The sequence below is a fragment of the Crocuta crocuta genome, unplaced genomic scaffold (assembly GCF_008692635.1).
Source record: "Crocuta crocuta isolate KB4526 unplaced genomic scaffold, BGI_CrCroc_1.0 scaffold62, whole genome shotgun sequence".
NCBI classification, from domain to species: Eukaryota; Metazoa; Chordata; class Mammalia; order Carnivora; family Hyaenidae; genus Crocuta; species Crocuta crocuta.
Genome location: NW_027529173.1, coordinates 3,622,307 through 3,641,408, shown reverse-complemented (window position 1 = coordinate 3,641,408; position 19,102 = coordinate 3,622,307). Strand labels below are relative to the sequence as shown.

The 19,102-nt window shown below is 34.4% G+C and overlaps 1 protein-coding gene across 1 annotated transcript in view; it reads left to right on the top strand.

Moving 5' to 3' along the window:
- HDAC9 (histone deacetylase 9) overlaps nt 1-19,102 on the top strand; it is a 908,040-nt gene that overhangs the window by 641,792 nt on the left and 247,146 nt on the right. Inside the window, exons 16-17 of the mRNA XM_077757662.1 lie at nt 1,175-1,308; nt 15,152-15,272. Coding sequence (XP_077613788.1) covers nt 1,175-1,308; nt 15,152-15,272 — 255 coding nt within the window. The remainder of the gene's footprint in view (nt 1-1,174; nt 1,309-15,151; nt 15,273-19,102) is intronic.

Sequence of the window (19,102 nt, the reverse complement as noted above, 5' to 3'; positions counted from 1 at the left end):
TTCCCCACAAAGAATTGGATTCAGGGTGGAAATCTTTTCAAAATTAACCAGTTATAAGTCTCATCTACTTTGTTGCTTTAAAAAGTCCTAATTTATGTATCTAAAATAGTTCATTTCATATTTTTAAAAATCTTTCTCATCATAGCCTATTTAAAGTATGAAATATGTTAATTTACCATAATTTAAAAGCAGATTATATTCATTAAGTATCTGTGTAGTCTCTACTAAAGGTATTGCAATTGGCTTAATTTTTTTATAACCTGTAAATTTTTTTAAAGAAACACTTCAGATGTCTCACAATATTATAAGATTGCTTTCAGGTTGGCATAAACTATGAGAAAAGCGCAGTAAGAAAAAAGGAACTCTTTCTATACACATTTGAAAGAATTGCTAAGCAGAATAGGCAAGCAGTTGGAAAGTTTTCTAATTTATTACAAGAATGTGACCCTGATCTAAAGTGAAGCTAGATGAAGCATCTGGGTGGCTCCATCAGTTAAGCATATAACTCTTGGTTTTGGCTCAGGTCATGATCTCACAATTCATGAGTGAGCTCTGAATGGGCTCTGCACTGACAGTGCGGAGCTTGCTTGGGATTCTCGGTCTCCCTCTATCTGTGCTCCTCCCCTGCTAGTGTTCCTGCTAGCTCGCGCTCTCTCTCTCTCTCTCTCTGTCTCTCTTGCTCTCTCTCTCTCACTCTTGCTTTCTCAAAATAAATAAATAAATAAACATTGAAAAAATAAAGTGAAACTAAAATTACTCATGAAATTAATTCATGATTTAGAGAGTCAGCTCATTTTGTGGCTTCAGTGATAACATACAGACCTTTACTGAATTATGATTTACTTCATGGTGATTTAAGATACTAGTAAAATTATAGTATTTTAAAAAAATCTGAAGTTTCTTAAAATTTTCCCATGTTCATCCTTTTATAGATTTACTAAGCTACAGTGTGCTGAATACTGATTAATCCATGGATTGACTTTTTTTGCAGTTATATTTAGATAAACAGGACTAAATAATTTCATGTGCTTGGAATTTGCAAATATCTATTATTTCTCTATTTGTAAATTTATTTTTAAAAGAATGTCATTTTTAGAGTAATCATATTATTATTAACTTGTATCATTACCTGTGTCATTACTCAGTCTCATGCTGTGGTTTCTTTGTGCTGAAGGAATTGCCTACGACCCTCTGATGCTGAAACACCAGTGCATTTGTGGCAATTCCACCACCCACCCTGAGCATGCTGGACGAATACAGAGCATCTGGTCACGGCTGCAAGAAACTGGATTGCTAAATAAATGTGAGGTAATCCTGAATTGGCTACACTCTTTTACTTACTGAAATAAATCATGTAGAGAGGCCAGCATTCATTTGGGCACTAGTAGGAAAATGTTAATACTGAGGCACAAACACCCTGATGGATGAGCCATCAATGATACTCATTGCATAGCGCTTTTGACCTGTCTCTGGGCTGGGCACACAGTGGGGACTCAGTCCATGTGATGCACTGAGCAACTGCATGATGTATGTATGATATTATTGCAGCATTTTTTGGTACACCTGATAGCATACTTGTTTCCAAGTAGATATCGTTTATTGAGTTAATTTTCTGGGAAACTTCACAATCTGTTAAGTGCTAAGTAGTTGTTATCTGTTATTATGAACTGTACATTGAACTTAGATATATCCCAAATTTGCCTTTGGAAGTGACTAGATTTAAGGATGAACTGTCCTCTTGCCAAGAAAAGTAACCTCTTTTTATTGAAGTGGCTGATGTTATTACATTTTTATGGTAAAGGTTTGAGTACTTTTATTTTACTGATATTTCTTTAGATTTCATCTCTGCAGATTCCGTAAGTACCTTTTTCATTTATAAAACTGTTTCTTTAGGCTTTCAAAAGTAAAAATGATTATCAATTCAGAAAAGCTCCTGTATTCAAATTTGCAAAATCTATAATAGTCAGCAGCTATTTGATTTGGTTGCTATAATTATCCATTGTTGCCTAAGACCCAATAACATTCTATATTTGAGTATAAGACATTTTTAAAAGAAAAATATCCCCATGTTTTTTTCACACTACTTTAACATTTATTCATCAAAAGTATTTTTTCCCTGTGTCTGTATTATGTTCCAAACGTGTTCTAAGTACTAGAATTATAGAATTTCGCAAGACAAATATAGTCTTTGTTACTACAGACTGACAATTTAACATGTTGCTCTTTGGTTTTGCTGTCAGTCTTTGAGAATCAGTGAAGGAAATCCAGTGTGATTCTCACTAGTTTGGTAAGAAATTAAATGTATAATATTTTGACAGTAGGTATATCATGAAGAAACTGATATATTGAGAGAGACTACATTGAATTCTCTCTAATTTGATAAAATAAAAAAGTAGTCTTGCTACTACTTTTTAAGTTAATTTTTGGAAACCCAAAATGTGGTCCAGAATATTTCTATTCAAAGCCAATTTACTTTAAAGTAAACCTGTAAAATATAGGTTTTAGATAGAAATGCCAGAGCAGGTAGAATGTTTCTTAGAGTCATGTGCACTTACCAATATTTGATGCCTGAATGACATCAGTCTGATCCTTCTTCTCTGCAAAGTAGTGAAAAGAACTGATTTTGAAAATACAAAGACATTTATTTAGTGCATTGATTTCTGAGAATATATTATTTTCTTTATTGATTTTTTCCTTTTTGAAAGTGAATAATGTACCTCATAGGTTTATTTTCTTTACATCAAAACATAGGCAGTGTCTGTGGGTCATTCAGCAGATTGGGATTGTGACTGAATACACCAAAGTAGTGTGTACACATTTAGTTTTCACAAGTTTTATTTTATGTTTATAATAGAATTATCAAATGTTTTTCATATTTAAAGTTATACTTTGGATTAAATGTATCCTCTTTACCTAAAACCCTAAAGTGATGGAGTTTGAGCTAGATTTATTTCTCTGATTCTTTTTTGAAGAAAGTCTGTTATTAATCTCTTGCCAGTAGCATCCATATTATATGGCAGAGGCTTTCATACTTTTTGGTAAATTACAGAGTTATCCTTAAGGTTTTTATGTTTTTGATAATGCACAGTGGAGGCCAAATCACTCTGGTCTACACAGTCCCATATGGAGTAAATAAAGTAAACTAGCAAGGGGACTAATCTGTGGTGAACTGGTCTTAATGGACGTTTATTCATGTGAACATTCCTGTTTCACCTTTGCATTTACTATAGATGTTTTCCAGCTTGGCATTCTTTCTGTGCTTTTGCCAGCTGAGGCATTGCTGTTTGCATTTTTTCACTTTTATGTCTTTATTATATCCTGGAGTCTTACCCAGCCACTCAAAATTAGCAGTGGCTGATCCCAGACTTCAAATGCATTGTTAGATTATGGTATTCCTTAAGTCTTTTTACCTGAAGAGCACTGGTTATGAAAGGAGCAAAGTGCAGAGATAAGTGAAATGTAAAATGGCTCATACTGGTCTTAATCTGTTATCCCTTTCTGCTCAGTCTTTTTTCACTTCCTCATACATCACATTATTTTAGTCCTATATTATTTGAAAGCATAAAATTCAATTTGTACAACAGCACTGACTGATGTGATATCAGACCCAGGGTGAAATGGTAGAAGTACAGTGGGGCTAATGAGAATGAGTGAGACTAGCCCTAGCCCATCAACTAAATAAATGTCTCTCTGGTAAACAATCACACAATTACAAATAATGCACTTGAAAGCCCAGATCAGCAGATTTGGTTTTAATGAAGATCAAGCACAAAAATATGATCCATAACTTCGTAATAATATAAACAGAACACTCTTTTTGCTAACATAATTTGAAAACAGTTCACTAGTTGTTTGATTGCTTAAGTGATGAAACTGTTGCCCATATGTATTTATTTGCTCCTGTATTATCAGGTATCTCTGACTTTATGCTAATGTAATCATAAAATGGAATTTCTAAAACCATTAAAAATAATGTAAGGCACCTAGAGGTTGATGTTTATTTGTATGTAAATGATTTTTGGAATATTCAAAATGTAATTAATTTTTTTAAATTTTTTAATGTTTTATTTATTTTTGAGAGAGAGAGACAGAGACAGCATGATCAGGGGAAGGTCAGAGAGAGAGAGAGACACAGAATCCGAAGCAGGCTCCAGGCTCTGAGCTAGCAGTCAGCACAGAGCCCTACGCAGGGCTCAAACACACGAACCGTGAGGTCATGACCTGAGCTGAAGTCGGATGCTTAACCGACTGAGCCACCCAGTGCCCAAATTAAAAATTCTTTTAATGTTTATTTTTGAGGGAGAGACACACACAGAGTGTGAGTGGTGGAGGGGCAGAGAGAGAGAGGGAGATAGAATCCGAAATAGGCTCCAGGCTCCAAGCAATTAGTACAGAGACTGATGTGGGACTTGAACCCATTAACCGTGAGTTGTGACCTCAGGTGAAGTCGGACACTTAAGTGACTTAGCCACCTCAGCACCCCAAAATGTAACTTTAAAAATGATTATTAACCAAACAAATATTATCCTTTTCTAGAGACTTTAGGTTCTAAGATAAAACATACTAACAAAAGGGATAAAACAGAAACAAAAGAAACGTGACTAATTTTTTCTTCCTGATCATTTCTACTGGAAGAATACAGGCGAAAATAAAAAAGGAACATAAAGAGGTTATTTCAAACCAGGTTAGCCCACTCAGAAATAGTAGAATCTATTTCATTAAGCACTACTCTTCCTAGTAACTGCAACTAAAATAAATGATACATGTTCATTGTGGATTTTCTTCTAGTCTTTGATTTGACAAGTTGCATCTAATGTACACATTTATTAATATATTATTAAACCATTTTGCAAGGATGCTAATCTTTCTGTCAAGCGAATTTTATTTGAAAATTTCCATGATATGGAAGAGGAAACCACAGAAACATAAAACAAATCTTTTAGCATTTCACTAAAATTCAATACAATCAGTTGCTGAAAAACCAGGAGAAAAGTATATGATAAGTGGCAAGTGGTCAAGTATATGGTAAGTCCATTAAGGGTTAAAGAGACAAGAATTTTCCTATATAGGCTAACAAGTTTTTTGGTTAGTGTTTATGAACGTTCTGAAGAGATCAAGGCCAATGACAGTATCTTCCAATTGAACTTGACTTATTCACTCCAAGAGAAAACTTAGGTTTCAGCTTGGGTGTGAATAAATGTTTACCATGATTGCCCAAGGACTTAAGGAGAATGAGACCTTTCTTTGTAAATTTGTCTAGATAGAACTATTAGGAAATTAAAGTCCAGTTCTGTTTGTTACTTGATTATGTTTAGAGCTTGCATTCCTGAGAGGGTAAAATCTGTGAGTCTAGGACACCAGGGATGTGAATTCCAGCCATGGTGTCTAGGTTATCACTCTCTACTAAATAGTATAGACAAATTCCTGTCTGGGTGTGAGCAATAAGAACTCACTCAACTGTCTCAAAAGAGAGAGGATTTATTAGATTTTACAAAAAAGGATATGATTAAATAAGAATATAACACATAGAAGCTGGGTCAATTTGTTTTTCCCCAATATCCAGAGAGCAATTTGACATCTTTGAACACTATTTTCCTGCCAGCTTTGTGTAGCTACTTATGGCTACTGATTAGCCAGTGATTTCAGAGAAGGAATCACCAGATTTCTGGGGACATATAGCTGGTCAGCAAGCTGATGGCCAGATAAGTGGTATTCATTTATTGATTAGAGTGGTGATCAAATGTTAGCATACATCAGAATCTTCAGGAATACTAAAATACAGATTGTGGGGCTCCAACCTCAGAGTTTCAGATTCAACAGTAGTGGAGTCCTGTTGGAATGAGGTCTAAGAATTTGTGTTGCTAACATGTGCCTGGGTAATCCTGATACTGCTGATCTGGCCACCACACTTTAAGAATGGTGTGCATCTTTAAGATGTACACTTTAAGAACAGGATTCATCTATTCAACAGTGTGTCAAAATTTTGAGTCTTCCAGGTTCCTGTATTAGAATCTGGAGAAGATGCATACCCTGTCTTCCAATTTTAGTGTATGTGCTGCCGAAGCGAGCACAATGCATACCCTGTCTTCAAGGAGATTACCATCTGGTGGGATTAGCAGATGTTAATCAAATGGTCACAGAAAAAGAAATGTGTAATTACAAAACCCTAAGAGATTTTGAGTTACTAGGTATGTTGCAGTGATCTTATAGACTCTTACTAATTTAGCTTGGAGAAGAAAAATAAGATGAGAAAGAATGTGGTTCAGTGCCGCCTCCTCAGAAGGGCCATCTGAACAGGAGATACAAGTAGAAATGTTATACATCAGAGTGCAAAGGAGGAACTATCCCGACCTAATTTTGAAGAGCTTGCCCTCTTTCTGTCTTTGTTCATGTCTGTTTTTGGCTTTCTGTTTCACTGGGAAAAAAGGTAAGGAGTCTTCATTCCACTGGCATTCAAAGAAAGGTCAGCTTTCCTCAACTGACAGAATAGTCAATTTTGCAATTAAACAATGATACGATAGAAAGGATGGCGATTTATAAACATTCCAAGGCCTCCTCTGTTTCAAAATAATAGACTGATCCACAAATCAGAATTATGTATTGTGTCAGTTTATTTAGCAGTGTACAGAATTAATCAAAATGGATTCCTTTAAAGGTTATTGTTCAACATTAGATTTGACCTTACTCCTGCCATTAATTATCTGTATACTTTTGTCAAATCATTTAACATTACTGACCTTTGGTTTTCCCATATGTAAGATGAGGCTGTTAGGCACAATATTTGCTAAGATCTTTTCCAGCTCTGATATCATATGAAACTAGAAGTCTAAGGAGTTCATTTGGAACATAACACTTTCTTTGGTTAAGAGTAGACAAAAATTTTTATAGGTTTTTAGTAAACATACTGCTTTTTGACTTGTAAGCTGTAGTGTAAATTGGTTGTGCTTACTAGTCCTGATTAGCAGCCAGAGAAAACATTAGTCTTCATTATATTAGATTACAGTGGATACATGGGTCAACTTCTTTTGGGATGACGTGGCACTGTTTTTTAAAAAATTGAGGTGGTTAGTAGTTCCTTCATGCCAGTACTATTTAATTTTTTCCCCAACTGAATCATTCATACTTAGCTTACTGATTCTTTTGAGAGCGAAAAGCAAACTCAGTGGCTTTCTTGTCACCTTAAGAAATGAATCTGGAGGGGTCATTTGGTGCCCTCTTCAGGAACAAGTCCTTTGATTATGTAGCCAGGTTTCTAAAGTGTGTGTGCCCTGAAGAAAAGAATGTGCTTTTCTGTGCTTAAAAAATTGCAGAGATTGACCCATCATCTGTTAGAAATGCACTTGCAGTTGTTTTTCCAGAAGTGTTCATGACTCCCAGCCCCACCAAAGCCACCCACAGACATTTGCTTGCTCTCACATTTGTTTTGAGAATAATAACATTATATTATGCTTTTGTTGGATTACATATTATGTGGAATTTGCATTGGCTCTTTGTGACTAATATTGAATAACTTTGTTTTGCTTAATTCATAAGTAAAAACCATAAGCAACATACTGTGCCGAAATGTTTAACTCTTTTATTCAAGTGCCAGCAGTAAGTAATTACACAACAATTCGGGGACCCAAAACCAAGCTACTGTTGCCCCTTCTGGGACTTCCTCAGCAATTCCAATGAGAAAAGTAGAGAGCAGATTTAATGTAAAATCTTAAGATGTCAAGGAGCTCAGGGCTAGGGTGCCACACCTTCCTGTGCATTATAGGTAATTTTAAAAGACCTTTTGCAATCTAAAAAAGAAATACAATAGTCTTTGAGAAATACTTTTGGAAAGTGCAGGTTTTCTGACATTACTACTACAAAGCACTGAATACTGCAATTTAATTCAATTAAACATTTGTTTTATAGAGTAATCTAACTAGATGGCAGCACATAACAGCTTACTGTTTAGTTTGCAAAAAGAATTATGTGTGTGTTTGTGTCTTAGAATCTAACCACAGAACAGTAAGAAACTCAAACAGGGAGTCTTGTGAATTGTCTCTAAAGGATAGGACAGTCTTGAGAAAGTGATACAAATGATCTAGATGTGATGAGTACACCAGGGTCTATTTTGTAATTATTCCGAGAGGTATTTGTGTATCACAGCAGAGTGGACCTAACCAGATGAAGACATTAAAATTACTTGGTGCAGCCTATAATCAAAGTAAAGAGGATTTGGAATATTTTGTTTTGATTTTTTTTTTCTATAAAAAGGAAGAATTAATGTGGAAAACAGCCAACAAAAGGAAATAAAACTGACTGCATTTGGAAAGTGATACAGGTTTTTTTTTTTAAAGAGCACCATTAAAGCTTATTTTTTAAAAATGTTTGTTTTGTTTAGAGAACGTGAGCAGGGGAGGGCTAGAGAGAGAAGGAGAGAGAGAATCCCAAGAGGGTTCCACACTGTTAGCACAGAGCCCTATGTGAGGCTTCATCTCACAATGTGTGAGATCATGACCTGAGCCAAAATCAAGAGTCAAATGCTTAACCTGTTGAGCCACCCAGGCACCCCTAAAGCCTATTAAAAAAATGAATAGTTATATTTTTTTAACCAACTGAACATTATAGTGCTAATGCAACGCAAAATATTTATTGTGACAAAATTTGTTTCATATACTATTACTATTTAAAAAATTGACGCTTTAGCCTAAACCATTAAAATGTTCATTTACACTTATTTACAAAATAATTATAATGTAGGAGATTCCATTACAAAAAATTATATGGAAATTGAGCAATTACACTAAAGGGTCACATCTTTTCTTACTTTTTGATGACCGTATTTTGAAATGAGTGGAAATAAAACTTTAAGAAATACATGGTACATATATTTTTTACTGCTCAGACCTTTATTATTGAATAGGATTTGCTGTTCTCTGAAATGCATTTGCAGTTACTTTATGCACCCTGAAATGTTTTTATGTAAATTGTAATGACCAAATCAAATGGTTTTACAAGCAAGTAGATGTACTTGTTTTGAAGAACAGCTAGATCTTTCTTACTTCCCACTGTTTGCTGTGACAGCCATTTATTGTAACTACTGTACAGTTTGAAATGTGCATCACTACTGTGTCAGTATCTTGAATTCACATACAAACAGAAAGAATGGACAGCTCCCTCTAACTTGTAGTTCTCAACTGAGGAGGCCCATTCAAATCCATGGGGTGGTTCTAAGTATCTACATGCCCAGACCATCTATCCATCCCCAAGGTTAATCAGACATTCTGGAGGTAAGAGCCAGGCAGTAATACCTTTTAAACTTCCCTAGCTGATTCCAAGGTGCAGACTGTGTTACAATCATTGTACCAAAAGCTTAACTTAAGCTTAATGAGGTTAGAGACAAAAAGGTGAATGGAGTCAAATATGTGAACGTGGGAGTGTAACAGAAGTGAGCATTTTACGTAAGAAACAAAGGTAGCATTAACTCAGAAGTTCCATACAGAGTTTTAAAACAGGGAACAGTATTCATTATTTTGAAGTTATCACAAGGTAGGAATAGGAATTCTAGAAAATACACTTATTTTTCAATTATGATTAAACATTAAGAAATTGTCTTCAAAGTATAGCTAATACCCTTTTGAAAACCCTCACAGTGAGATTTTCTCTCTTGCCTCAACCATAGTAATTTATTACTTCACTTATATTGGCTTCCCTACAGCAATTCTATCAACTAAAATAAAGAGTATTTTGTTGAGTTTTTATTGTGTATAAGATCATTTCACATAGAATCTTACCATCTTAGGGCAAAAGAGGGACGTAGAAGTAATTTGGTCAAACTTCCTAATGTTTCTAAGTGGGGAAACTAGGATCCTGAAGTGTGCCTGATAGCTGGCTAGGAGCATGTTAAAGATAGGTGAGAGTCAGAACCTAGAACTCAGGGCTTCTGACCTCTAATTTATTTTCTTTCCATGTGACCAACAGAAAGGCTCAGAAACCTGTTGGGCTGCCTGTCTGCTTAATTGCCTCCTTTCTTCTTTCACTCCTCTTTCTTTTTAAGAAAAACTCTGATGGAAATAGGTTATTACTGTGAGGAATATATGGAAAGAAAGGATGTAGCTTGAGAAAGGGGATTGAAATATCCATTATGTAAAATTGTTTCTTTAACAATTGATTGTAGCATTTGAAAACTCCATAGGTACACTTGGGCAGGAGAATGAGTCCAGAATCTTAAATTTGTTTGAGGGAAGTGTATAAAGAAAAATGAATGGCCTGTGAACTGATCCACTAAATATTAAGTATGGAATTTGCAACAGAAGGTAACTTTGACACTCCTAAGTCATTTATGATTTCTTAACTTTTGAAATTGCCAACCCTGTAAATTTTTGTAGGAAAAAAATGCATCCCTATATTTAGGGACACTGGATGAAATATTTTCAAAAAATGAAATATTTCAGTGGAAATTGTTGCCTAATATGTCACCACTTTGAAAATGATTAAAGAAAATAGGGTCTCCCCCAGGAGAGGCAGGTACTTTGACTTGTCAAATTTAAGTTGGACATTTTCTCTTAGTTTGGAACTGCCACAAAATGAGCCCTTTCATGTCCTCAATAATACCAAACCAATGCAATCCATCTGTTCTGCTAAATTATTTCTAGTTCCCTAACCAAAGGCACTGCTTTTTCATGCATTTTATCATGATTTTATGCCCTTTATTATATTTTACAAAAGGTTCTGATTCCTCCAGGGCCAATGAGAACTGATTAGGACACTGGCCTCAATCCAGGCTTTGAACACAGAAGGGGAAGGAATAGAACTGTTTCCTTTTTGCCCAGCTCCTTGGCAGAAAAAAATATGAATCTATACCGTGTGTGTGCTCTGTGTGTGGGTGGGTGTGGGTAGGCTGCATTTTATCCTGTCACAGTATGACTTTGTAGATCATGTTCAGAACATTCCTTCTATAATCAGGTTGCATTAACAGGCTTTATTTCAGAAAGACTATTTCTTTAGGAAAGAACCATGGTGTGTTGAGAGACTCAATGATATGGTCATTTAAAAAAAACTTAAATATTTATTTTTGAGAGAGAGATAGGGGGAGAGGCAGAGAGAGAGGGAGACACAGAACCTGAAGCAGGCTCCAAGCTCTGAGCTGTCAACACAGAGCCTGACACAGGTCTAGAACCCACAAACCATGAGATCATGACCTGAGCGAAAGTCAGAAGCTTAACCAACTGAGCCAACCAGGCACCCCTGATATAGTCATTTTAAATAACTTTAGTCAAACTTTAAACTTGAACGTAGACTATTTGGGGCTCTAAACTAAATATGGTCCTATATCTCAGATGGTTAGCACTGAAAGTAGGCACTCAGTACACGTTAGTTTTTTTTTCCTACTCTCAGGGAGGAACTGCTTGAACGCAGGTCACGGACACTTATTGGGACGAGCACTGGGTGTTATGCGTAGGGGGTGAATCGCTGGACTCTTGAAATCATTATTGAATTATATGCTAACTAAGTTGGATGTAAAATTTTTAAAAAAATTTTGAAAAGAATGCAGGTCACAGAGAATGAAAATATAATAATAATAATGAATACATCCTACCTCACAGGGCTTCTTAAGAGGATGAAATAAGAGCTACAGGCTTTCTTTTCTAAGCCTGTATTGGCAAGGTATTTAAGACCTATATTTGGATTTTAGTTAAGAAAGACCCAGATGAATGCCTTCCTTAATATGCATTGAGTGTCCCAATACACTGAGAATTCTCAAAAATCCTTTTGGCCAGAATTATAGATGGCTTCAAATAGACATCCTGCATGCTAAGTATCTCTGAGAACGGAAATCAGTATCTCCCTAAATTACAATTATCAGAGCACTTTATCCTATTTCATGACTCATTATGTTGTTGAACTTTGACTCAAGAGAGCGTCATGAGAGAGAAATTAAGGAATAAAGGCTACACAGGAAGTAGAAAATATGGAAAAGGCTTAAAAGAAGATATCTATATTTAAGCATAAACACATAATAAATTACTGATGATAATACCAGAAATGAGAATTGTTGGAAGCTTCAATTTGAGAGGAAAGTTAAATATGACAAATTTAAGACACCTGATGAAAGTGAGGCAAAATGGAACTACTCGAGGAGATTCTATGTATTAAAAAAAGAAGGAATTTCAAAAATTTTAGCTTAGTCATCCACCAAGTTCCCACAGCAGTGCCACTGTGAGATATAAATCCCAAAACATGTTTTCTCCAGATTACCTCTCCAGGTAGAAACATTTTTCAGAATGAGTTGGGTTTTACTACTCCCTTTCTGTAGAAACATGTACATCATGTTTGTAGATCTTGTTGTCCAGCATCCATAGAAGTAGAAGGTGATTATCAAGAATAAGTATTTCCTTATATTTAGTGTAATTATTTTTTAAGAAATATATTCTATAATAATTAAAAGAACCAGTATAAAATACTTTTTTGAAGTCATAAGGGAGCAGAGAGGGGGGCAGGAAAGAAATCAAAGTGAAAACTTAGGAACCTCGTTACATTTGAATAGTAAGAGGTAGGACAAGAGCATAAACTAGAGCAGAATACTTTGAGTAAGTCAGTGTTAAATAGACTGCACCAGATGCCCTATCCTTACTGTTAGTTAACAGATATTACACAAGAGGGTGACTGAGATTCAGCAGGTGTCCTCCTATGATTTATCAGCACTTGGGCTACCGTCAATAATTAAATCTTGTTAACAGATTATTTTTGAAATGTGTGATTGAGCATTCTGCATGAGTGTGAGTGGGATTGTGGGAGAATGAAAAAGGAGTTGGGACAAGCATGAAGTATATGGTATGAAAATATATGTGACTAGTTTATGAAAACATAAAGATGTGTTTATTATTAATAGTATTTAATGTTATGCCAGAGGCAAAAATTTAATTCAGAGTTGAAAAACTAACTTTATAGAAAAAGAGGAAGGGAAAAATATCAATGATATTTTTTGACAGTAGTCAAAATCTGGGTTTGATTGTTAGCTATAGAATTGAAATTGTTTAAGATACAGATGTTTCATTATATCAGCATGTGAAATGTTAGTGGCTGTGGATTTCATAAACTCTTAGAAATGAGAGCTGGAAGCCCTGTCATTTCACATTGTTCATTATTCTGCCAGACTAAGACTGGTTGCCACAGTCTGGTTTCCAGTGCTGTGCTCATTCCAATTTTAGATGACTCAGACCATGGAGTTACCACTGTTTATCTTGGGGGATTTTCCACCAGCTGAAATCTCAAAGTTAAAATGTTAACCTTTAATATTTCTTTGAACTTTCTCTTGCTTATTTTATCTCATTATTTGCCATTCTCCTTCTTTGGTTGTTCTGGTCTTTCGTAAATGCTTCTAAATTTAATGTTTACTAGCAAACCACCCAGGGCAGTAACATGTTTGTTTATTGATGAGAGCAATGGCTGACCAGATGGCCATCATTAAATTTTCCTTTGTCTTCAGCATTACCTAACCTGGTTTAATTTCACCATTCAACACCTATCTTGAAGTAATTTCTCTAAAGCATTTAAAAATTTTTTCTAGGAATGTAAATTGGATGTCAAAAACAGGGAGCCTCAATGCTATGACAAAGAAAATTCCATAAGCATTTGTTTATTTATTTGGCACATAATAAGTGCAGTGTCAAGAAGTTTCTGTTTTACATCATCCCTGTTACCTTCTTCTTACCCCTCAGGTCCGCCACCATTCCTCTCTCACTGTGACATGATGATTTATTTTCTGTGACAAGCAGAGCCCTGCCCTCTACCAGTAAACCCCTAGGAAGTGTCAGTATATTTGAGATTTTCCCAGCCTGCTCCCTTAAACATCAACAACAACCGCCTCTCCTTAAATTAGGGAGGTTGAGTATGGAATTTTCCTGGTCCTCAGAGAGGTGTTATTGTCTCCCAATGTTTCCATATCAACTGGTGATTCCATGGTCATGAACATGAGGCAACAGCATTCCCTGAACAAATTCTCTTTGAATTTCACTGTAGTTCTCTACTAACACATTATTTTACAAGGGCTTTGTTGTGATACATATTTTAAGTGATAATTTAAGTGATTACTACCTGGGTAATTTTGGGAAGCACAGCGGTTTTCAAAAGTAAGGCTAATTAACTTCATACACCAGCCTAATGTTTCCTGGACCTGTAGGATATGTCAACTGAGAAATGTGGCCCAGAAGAATACTTCGTATATTGACAACGTGAGGTTTCACTTCCTGTGCTCTTCTGTCTATGTTGAAGCACCATTCTTTGTTAACTGAAGGGAAAGTCTCTGCCTAGCATGTGCATAAAAATACTGACCAAGTCTGGAGTGTGTCAGCTATCTCTGGCTAAACAGCAGTTTTGGTTTTTGCTTAATTTCTATTCTGTCACAGGAATGGTTTTATAAAATACATTTAATTACTATAAAAGTAAAATATAAATGGAAGATACCAAAGACTATATTAGATTCAATAGACATAAAAATAGTCTGTTCATTTACTATAAAAGTATCTAAATATTTACCCTGAATTTCTATATAGACCTCATCACACACTATTCACAAACCATTCCTGAAATGTTACTGACCCCCTGGGCATACTCTGAATAACACTGATCTAGATTAATGATTCGGTGAAGTGCACACATGAAGTGATCAGCATTTTTGTAATAACAGAATACATTAAAATGTATTTGTATTACTATGTCCTTTAAGAAACAATAGAGAAATTGTTCCAACAACTTCTTACTTTACAAGTGAATGTAAAGTAAGATTTTAATGAATTCACCTTGCAGCTAAACAGTACTCATTAGTTTTTTGTTGTTGTTTTTAGGGGTTTTTTTGTTTGTTTCTTTTAACCTGTTTTTAAGCTGATACATTTACAAAGGGGTTAACTATTAATTTCTTTGTTAAAGATTTATTTTTATGCCAAAGAACAATATGCCCTATGTTAGTTTATGCATAAACATAAACAATCCATAGGCTCTGAACCTTGCATACACTAATTTTTCAAATATTATTATGGTACTTTACTAAGCAAATCAGTGTCACATTCCAGCATGATGAAACTCAGTTCGTTAGTAATCATCTTAAATGTGACTTGTGTCTTACTTTCTTCTAAATGTTGTCAGTGGAGTACTGTAGGCTTCTGCTGTTTTCTTTCAGCGAATTCAAGGTCGGAAAGCCAGCCTGGAGGAAATACAGCTTGTTCATTCTGAACATCACTCACTGTTGTATGGCACCAACCCTCTGGATGGACAGAAGCTGGACCCCAGAACACTCCTAGGTCTGTACAGGCCTCCATTCTACTGAGAATAGCACATTCCAGCACTGTCATTAGTCAATGTTTTTGTCGGTTCAAAATACTTGGCAAGCAGTATGACAAAAAAATCAGCTTTTCCAACAGCATTGCTCTGTGGAATGAGTTCTTTACAATAGAAGCCAATATACTTTAAGAAAATCTTGTATTAGAAAAAGTGACAGGGCAAGTTCTATGATGTTTACTTTTAAATTAACCTTTATTTGAAGAGTATTTGTTCACTGTGATTTAGCCTATAGGAATACATGCATTGTTGACTTGCCTACATTTTTAAGCTAAAAGAAAAAAAGATTTTCACGTTCTTCATGCAAATTTATCCTCACCTTTCCGATTTCTTTTGCACCTATTAGTTTTTTCCTATGATATTAACACATAAAGGACACCATACCAACTCATTATTACTATACCTAGAACATTAAATTATATTGTAAGATTGCATTTTAAATTTTACTATAATCTACTTAATGCATGCCTTAACTATGGAGTTAAATGGTTAAATAGATAGCAGAAGTATAAAACTAATAAACATAATTTTAGTTAATATATAATTTTTCAAATATTGCTTGCTATTAGATAGTAAAATAAAATTTATGTTGCAGAGCTTTGCATAAACGTTATATGAGTAATAGAAACAACTGATTTTAGAAAACAATTTGTGACAAAACCATAGTTAGCTGGAACAATTAATATTAATTATACTTTTATTAATAACTTTTTATAATGGAATAATAATACCTGGCATGGCAATGTATGCCAAAGGATCATAGTTGCAGTATTTTAACCAAAAGGACATTTTAGAACTTTTCCTTGTCCCTTTCTTTCAAATCTATTATGTCAGATCCCAACTATTAGACTCTTTCACCTACTTCAGTACTATTTCTAAATGGTTTATGTTAACTGGTCCTAAGCAATTCAAAATCAAGTATATGACACATAGTAGGCAGGCATGTTAGAAAGCAATTATAAAGGGAAATTAACAGTTAACCCTTATAAAGCTTACAATCTGCCTTTTTAAAACAAGTGGCAGATACCCCTAAATTTGTGAAGTACGGGCATATGGGTGAGTGTGTGTGAGCACGTGAGTGCATGCACAATGGGTAGTGATAGCTTGGAGAGAAATTGACAGAAGTAGAAACATATAAAGACTATTCAAATTTTAGGAAGTGTTTAAAATTTGATGATGTGAAATACTTTGTATAGTAGAATTAAAGTTATATTATTAATATAAAGGCAAGTCATTCCAGTCATTCCAAACATATATAATCCAAGTGGTTTTTTTTTTTTTTTTTTTCTAATTTCTTTTGAAGGAATCAGTCTTTGCACAAGCAGTTTCTTTACATAAAGTACTTCTTTTGCTATGGTTACTATATAGTAAATGTCCTTATTTTAACATGAATTAATAATCACACCTAGTTTACCACAAAGATGAAGTAAACTGAACATTAACTTCCATGGTTTCATAATATCAAAATACTCATGAATTTAAAGATAAAAGTTGTGTCCATTTTGATAATTTTTTAATTTAATTAAGAAAAATCAGAAAAATTTCCTAATTTTTAAAATTCTAAATATAGTCTAAGTGATATATCAACCAAGGCATAGGCCTAGGTATTTTGGATTTAATTGGGATAAATTTACACATAGGTGTTTGAGAGGTGTTTCAAACAACTGTTATTCCACATTTTATCAAGCTGATGAACAGCCAGCTTTTAAAAAAATTTTTGCTTTTATTTATTTTTGAGAGACAGAGAAAGACAGAGTACCAGTGAGGTAGGGGCAGAGAGAAAGGGAGACACAGATTCTGAAGCAGGCTCCAGGATCGGAGCTGTCAGTACAGAACCTGACGTGGGGCTTGAACTCACAAACTGCAAGATCATGACCTGAGTTGAAGTCACAGTTAACCAATGGAACCACCCAGGTGCCCTGATTATTCTTCATTTTAACAGAAATGACATATCTGTAGAAGAAATGAAGAAATAAACTTCAGCATCTCCAAACTGGTTTACTTATGAAACATGGCAATACCACTGTTTTTGTAATGAAATTTTACACTTTTAAGCAAAACTGATTTTCTCAAAATAGTCAACATACATATCATTTAAAAACTTGATGATTTATAAGTGAATGCCAGTATAAAATTTAAATCCTGGACAAAAGACTTTCCTATATATGTATGCCATGAAAACACCAAGTATCAATAGCTTAGTTTTTATAGGTATGGTTTTGTTTTTGTTTTTGTTTTTTGTCATTGTCCATCAGTGAAGTTTTACTGGAATGCACCTATCCCCATTCTTTTTTTTTTAAGTTTTTATTTGAATTCTAGTTCATTAACATAGTGTTACATTTGATTCAGGTGTATGATACATTGATTCAGTAGTTCCTTATAATACCCGATGTTCATCACAACTTAATCCTCATCATCTATTTAACCCATCTCCTTACCCTCCTCCCCTCTGGTAATCATAAGTTTGTTCTCTATAATTAAAGGTCTGTTTCTTGGTTTGTTTCTCTCTCTCTCTCTCTCTCTCTCTCTGCTCGTTTGTTATGTTTCTTAAATTCCACGTATGAGTGAAATCATATGGTATTTGTCTTTCTCTCACTGACTTATTTCACTTAGCATGACACTCTCTAGTCCATTCTTGTTGTAAATGGCAAGATTTGGTTCTTTTTATGGCTAAATAACATTCCATCCTCTCTGTATACCATGTCTTTTCTATCCATTCATTTATCAATGGACACTTGGGCTGCTTTCATATCTTGGTAGTTTTTATGGTTTTAATTCAAATAAATTGGCCATATAACTTACTAGTTTTTATTATTTAATGTAAGATAATATTCATACAATTGATGATTTTAGAGTTAGCTTTAGATACACACAAGGAATTCTATAGGCACTTCTCAGAGATCACTGCAGCAATTTCAATTGTGTGCAGGCTACATGAATAAAGATAAACAGGGGTGTTGAATTGTTAGATCTAATGTCAAGCACTAAATTCAACTTTGATGACATTCTGAACTACCTTACTTTCTCTTATGAATCCAGAAACTTAACTTGTTTTCCTTAATTCAGCTTCTAAGTAAATAATCTCTTTCTTTAAAAAGTTTAACTTTTTATCCTTCTTTATTATTCTTTATGAAAGAATTTTTGTGGCTATTTACTTCTATCTACAAGACCAGATTGAAGCTGCCATTTAGAAGTATGTAGAAATTTATAATCACCAAGATACCTTCCCTTTCTTTATACCTTTCTTTGACTACATATATCCTTCTTTCTCCCCCAGTCCCTCTCCACACAGATTGGAGGGTGGGGGCTGTCTGTCAATGTGCATGCACATTAAATTGAAATTCATTCAGTTGTATGATTTTCTGAGTTAAAGTAATATTACTGTTTTTGATAGTTATGTTCTGGAGTTAGGAGGAAGGATTTAAATAAAGTTCATTATAACCAGACTTATCAGTTTTTGTATCTTGAAAGACATCTATAGCTTATAAAATGATTAGATTTGAAAATGGGCACCATTTGTCTATTTAAGTACTCTAGACTATGTAAGGTGACACTTTAAAAACATTTTCTCCGATCATTTTTAGTGCAAGGTTTTCCTTTGCATTAATATTCCTGACGTTCTTACTACCAGTTTTCATTAGCTTGTGGCTAGCCAAATCTGAGTCCATGAGTAAGGCAATATAATATTATTTAAAAATAAATCCTGTTAATCCAGTGAATTAAAAAATTTTTACACACTACTAAATTTAAAAAATTGATTATTTGGTTGTTTTATATTATTTTAAACATTATT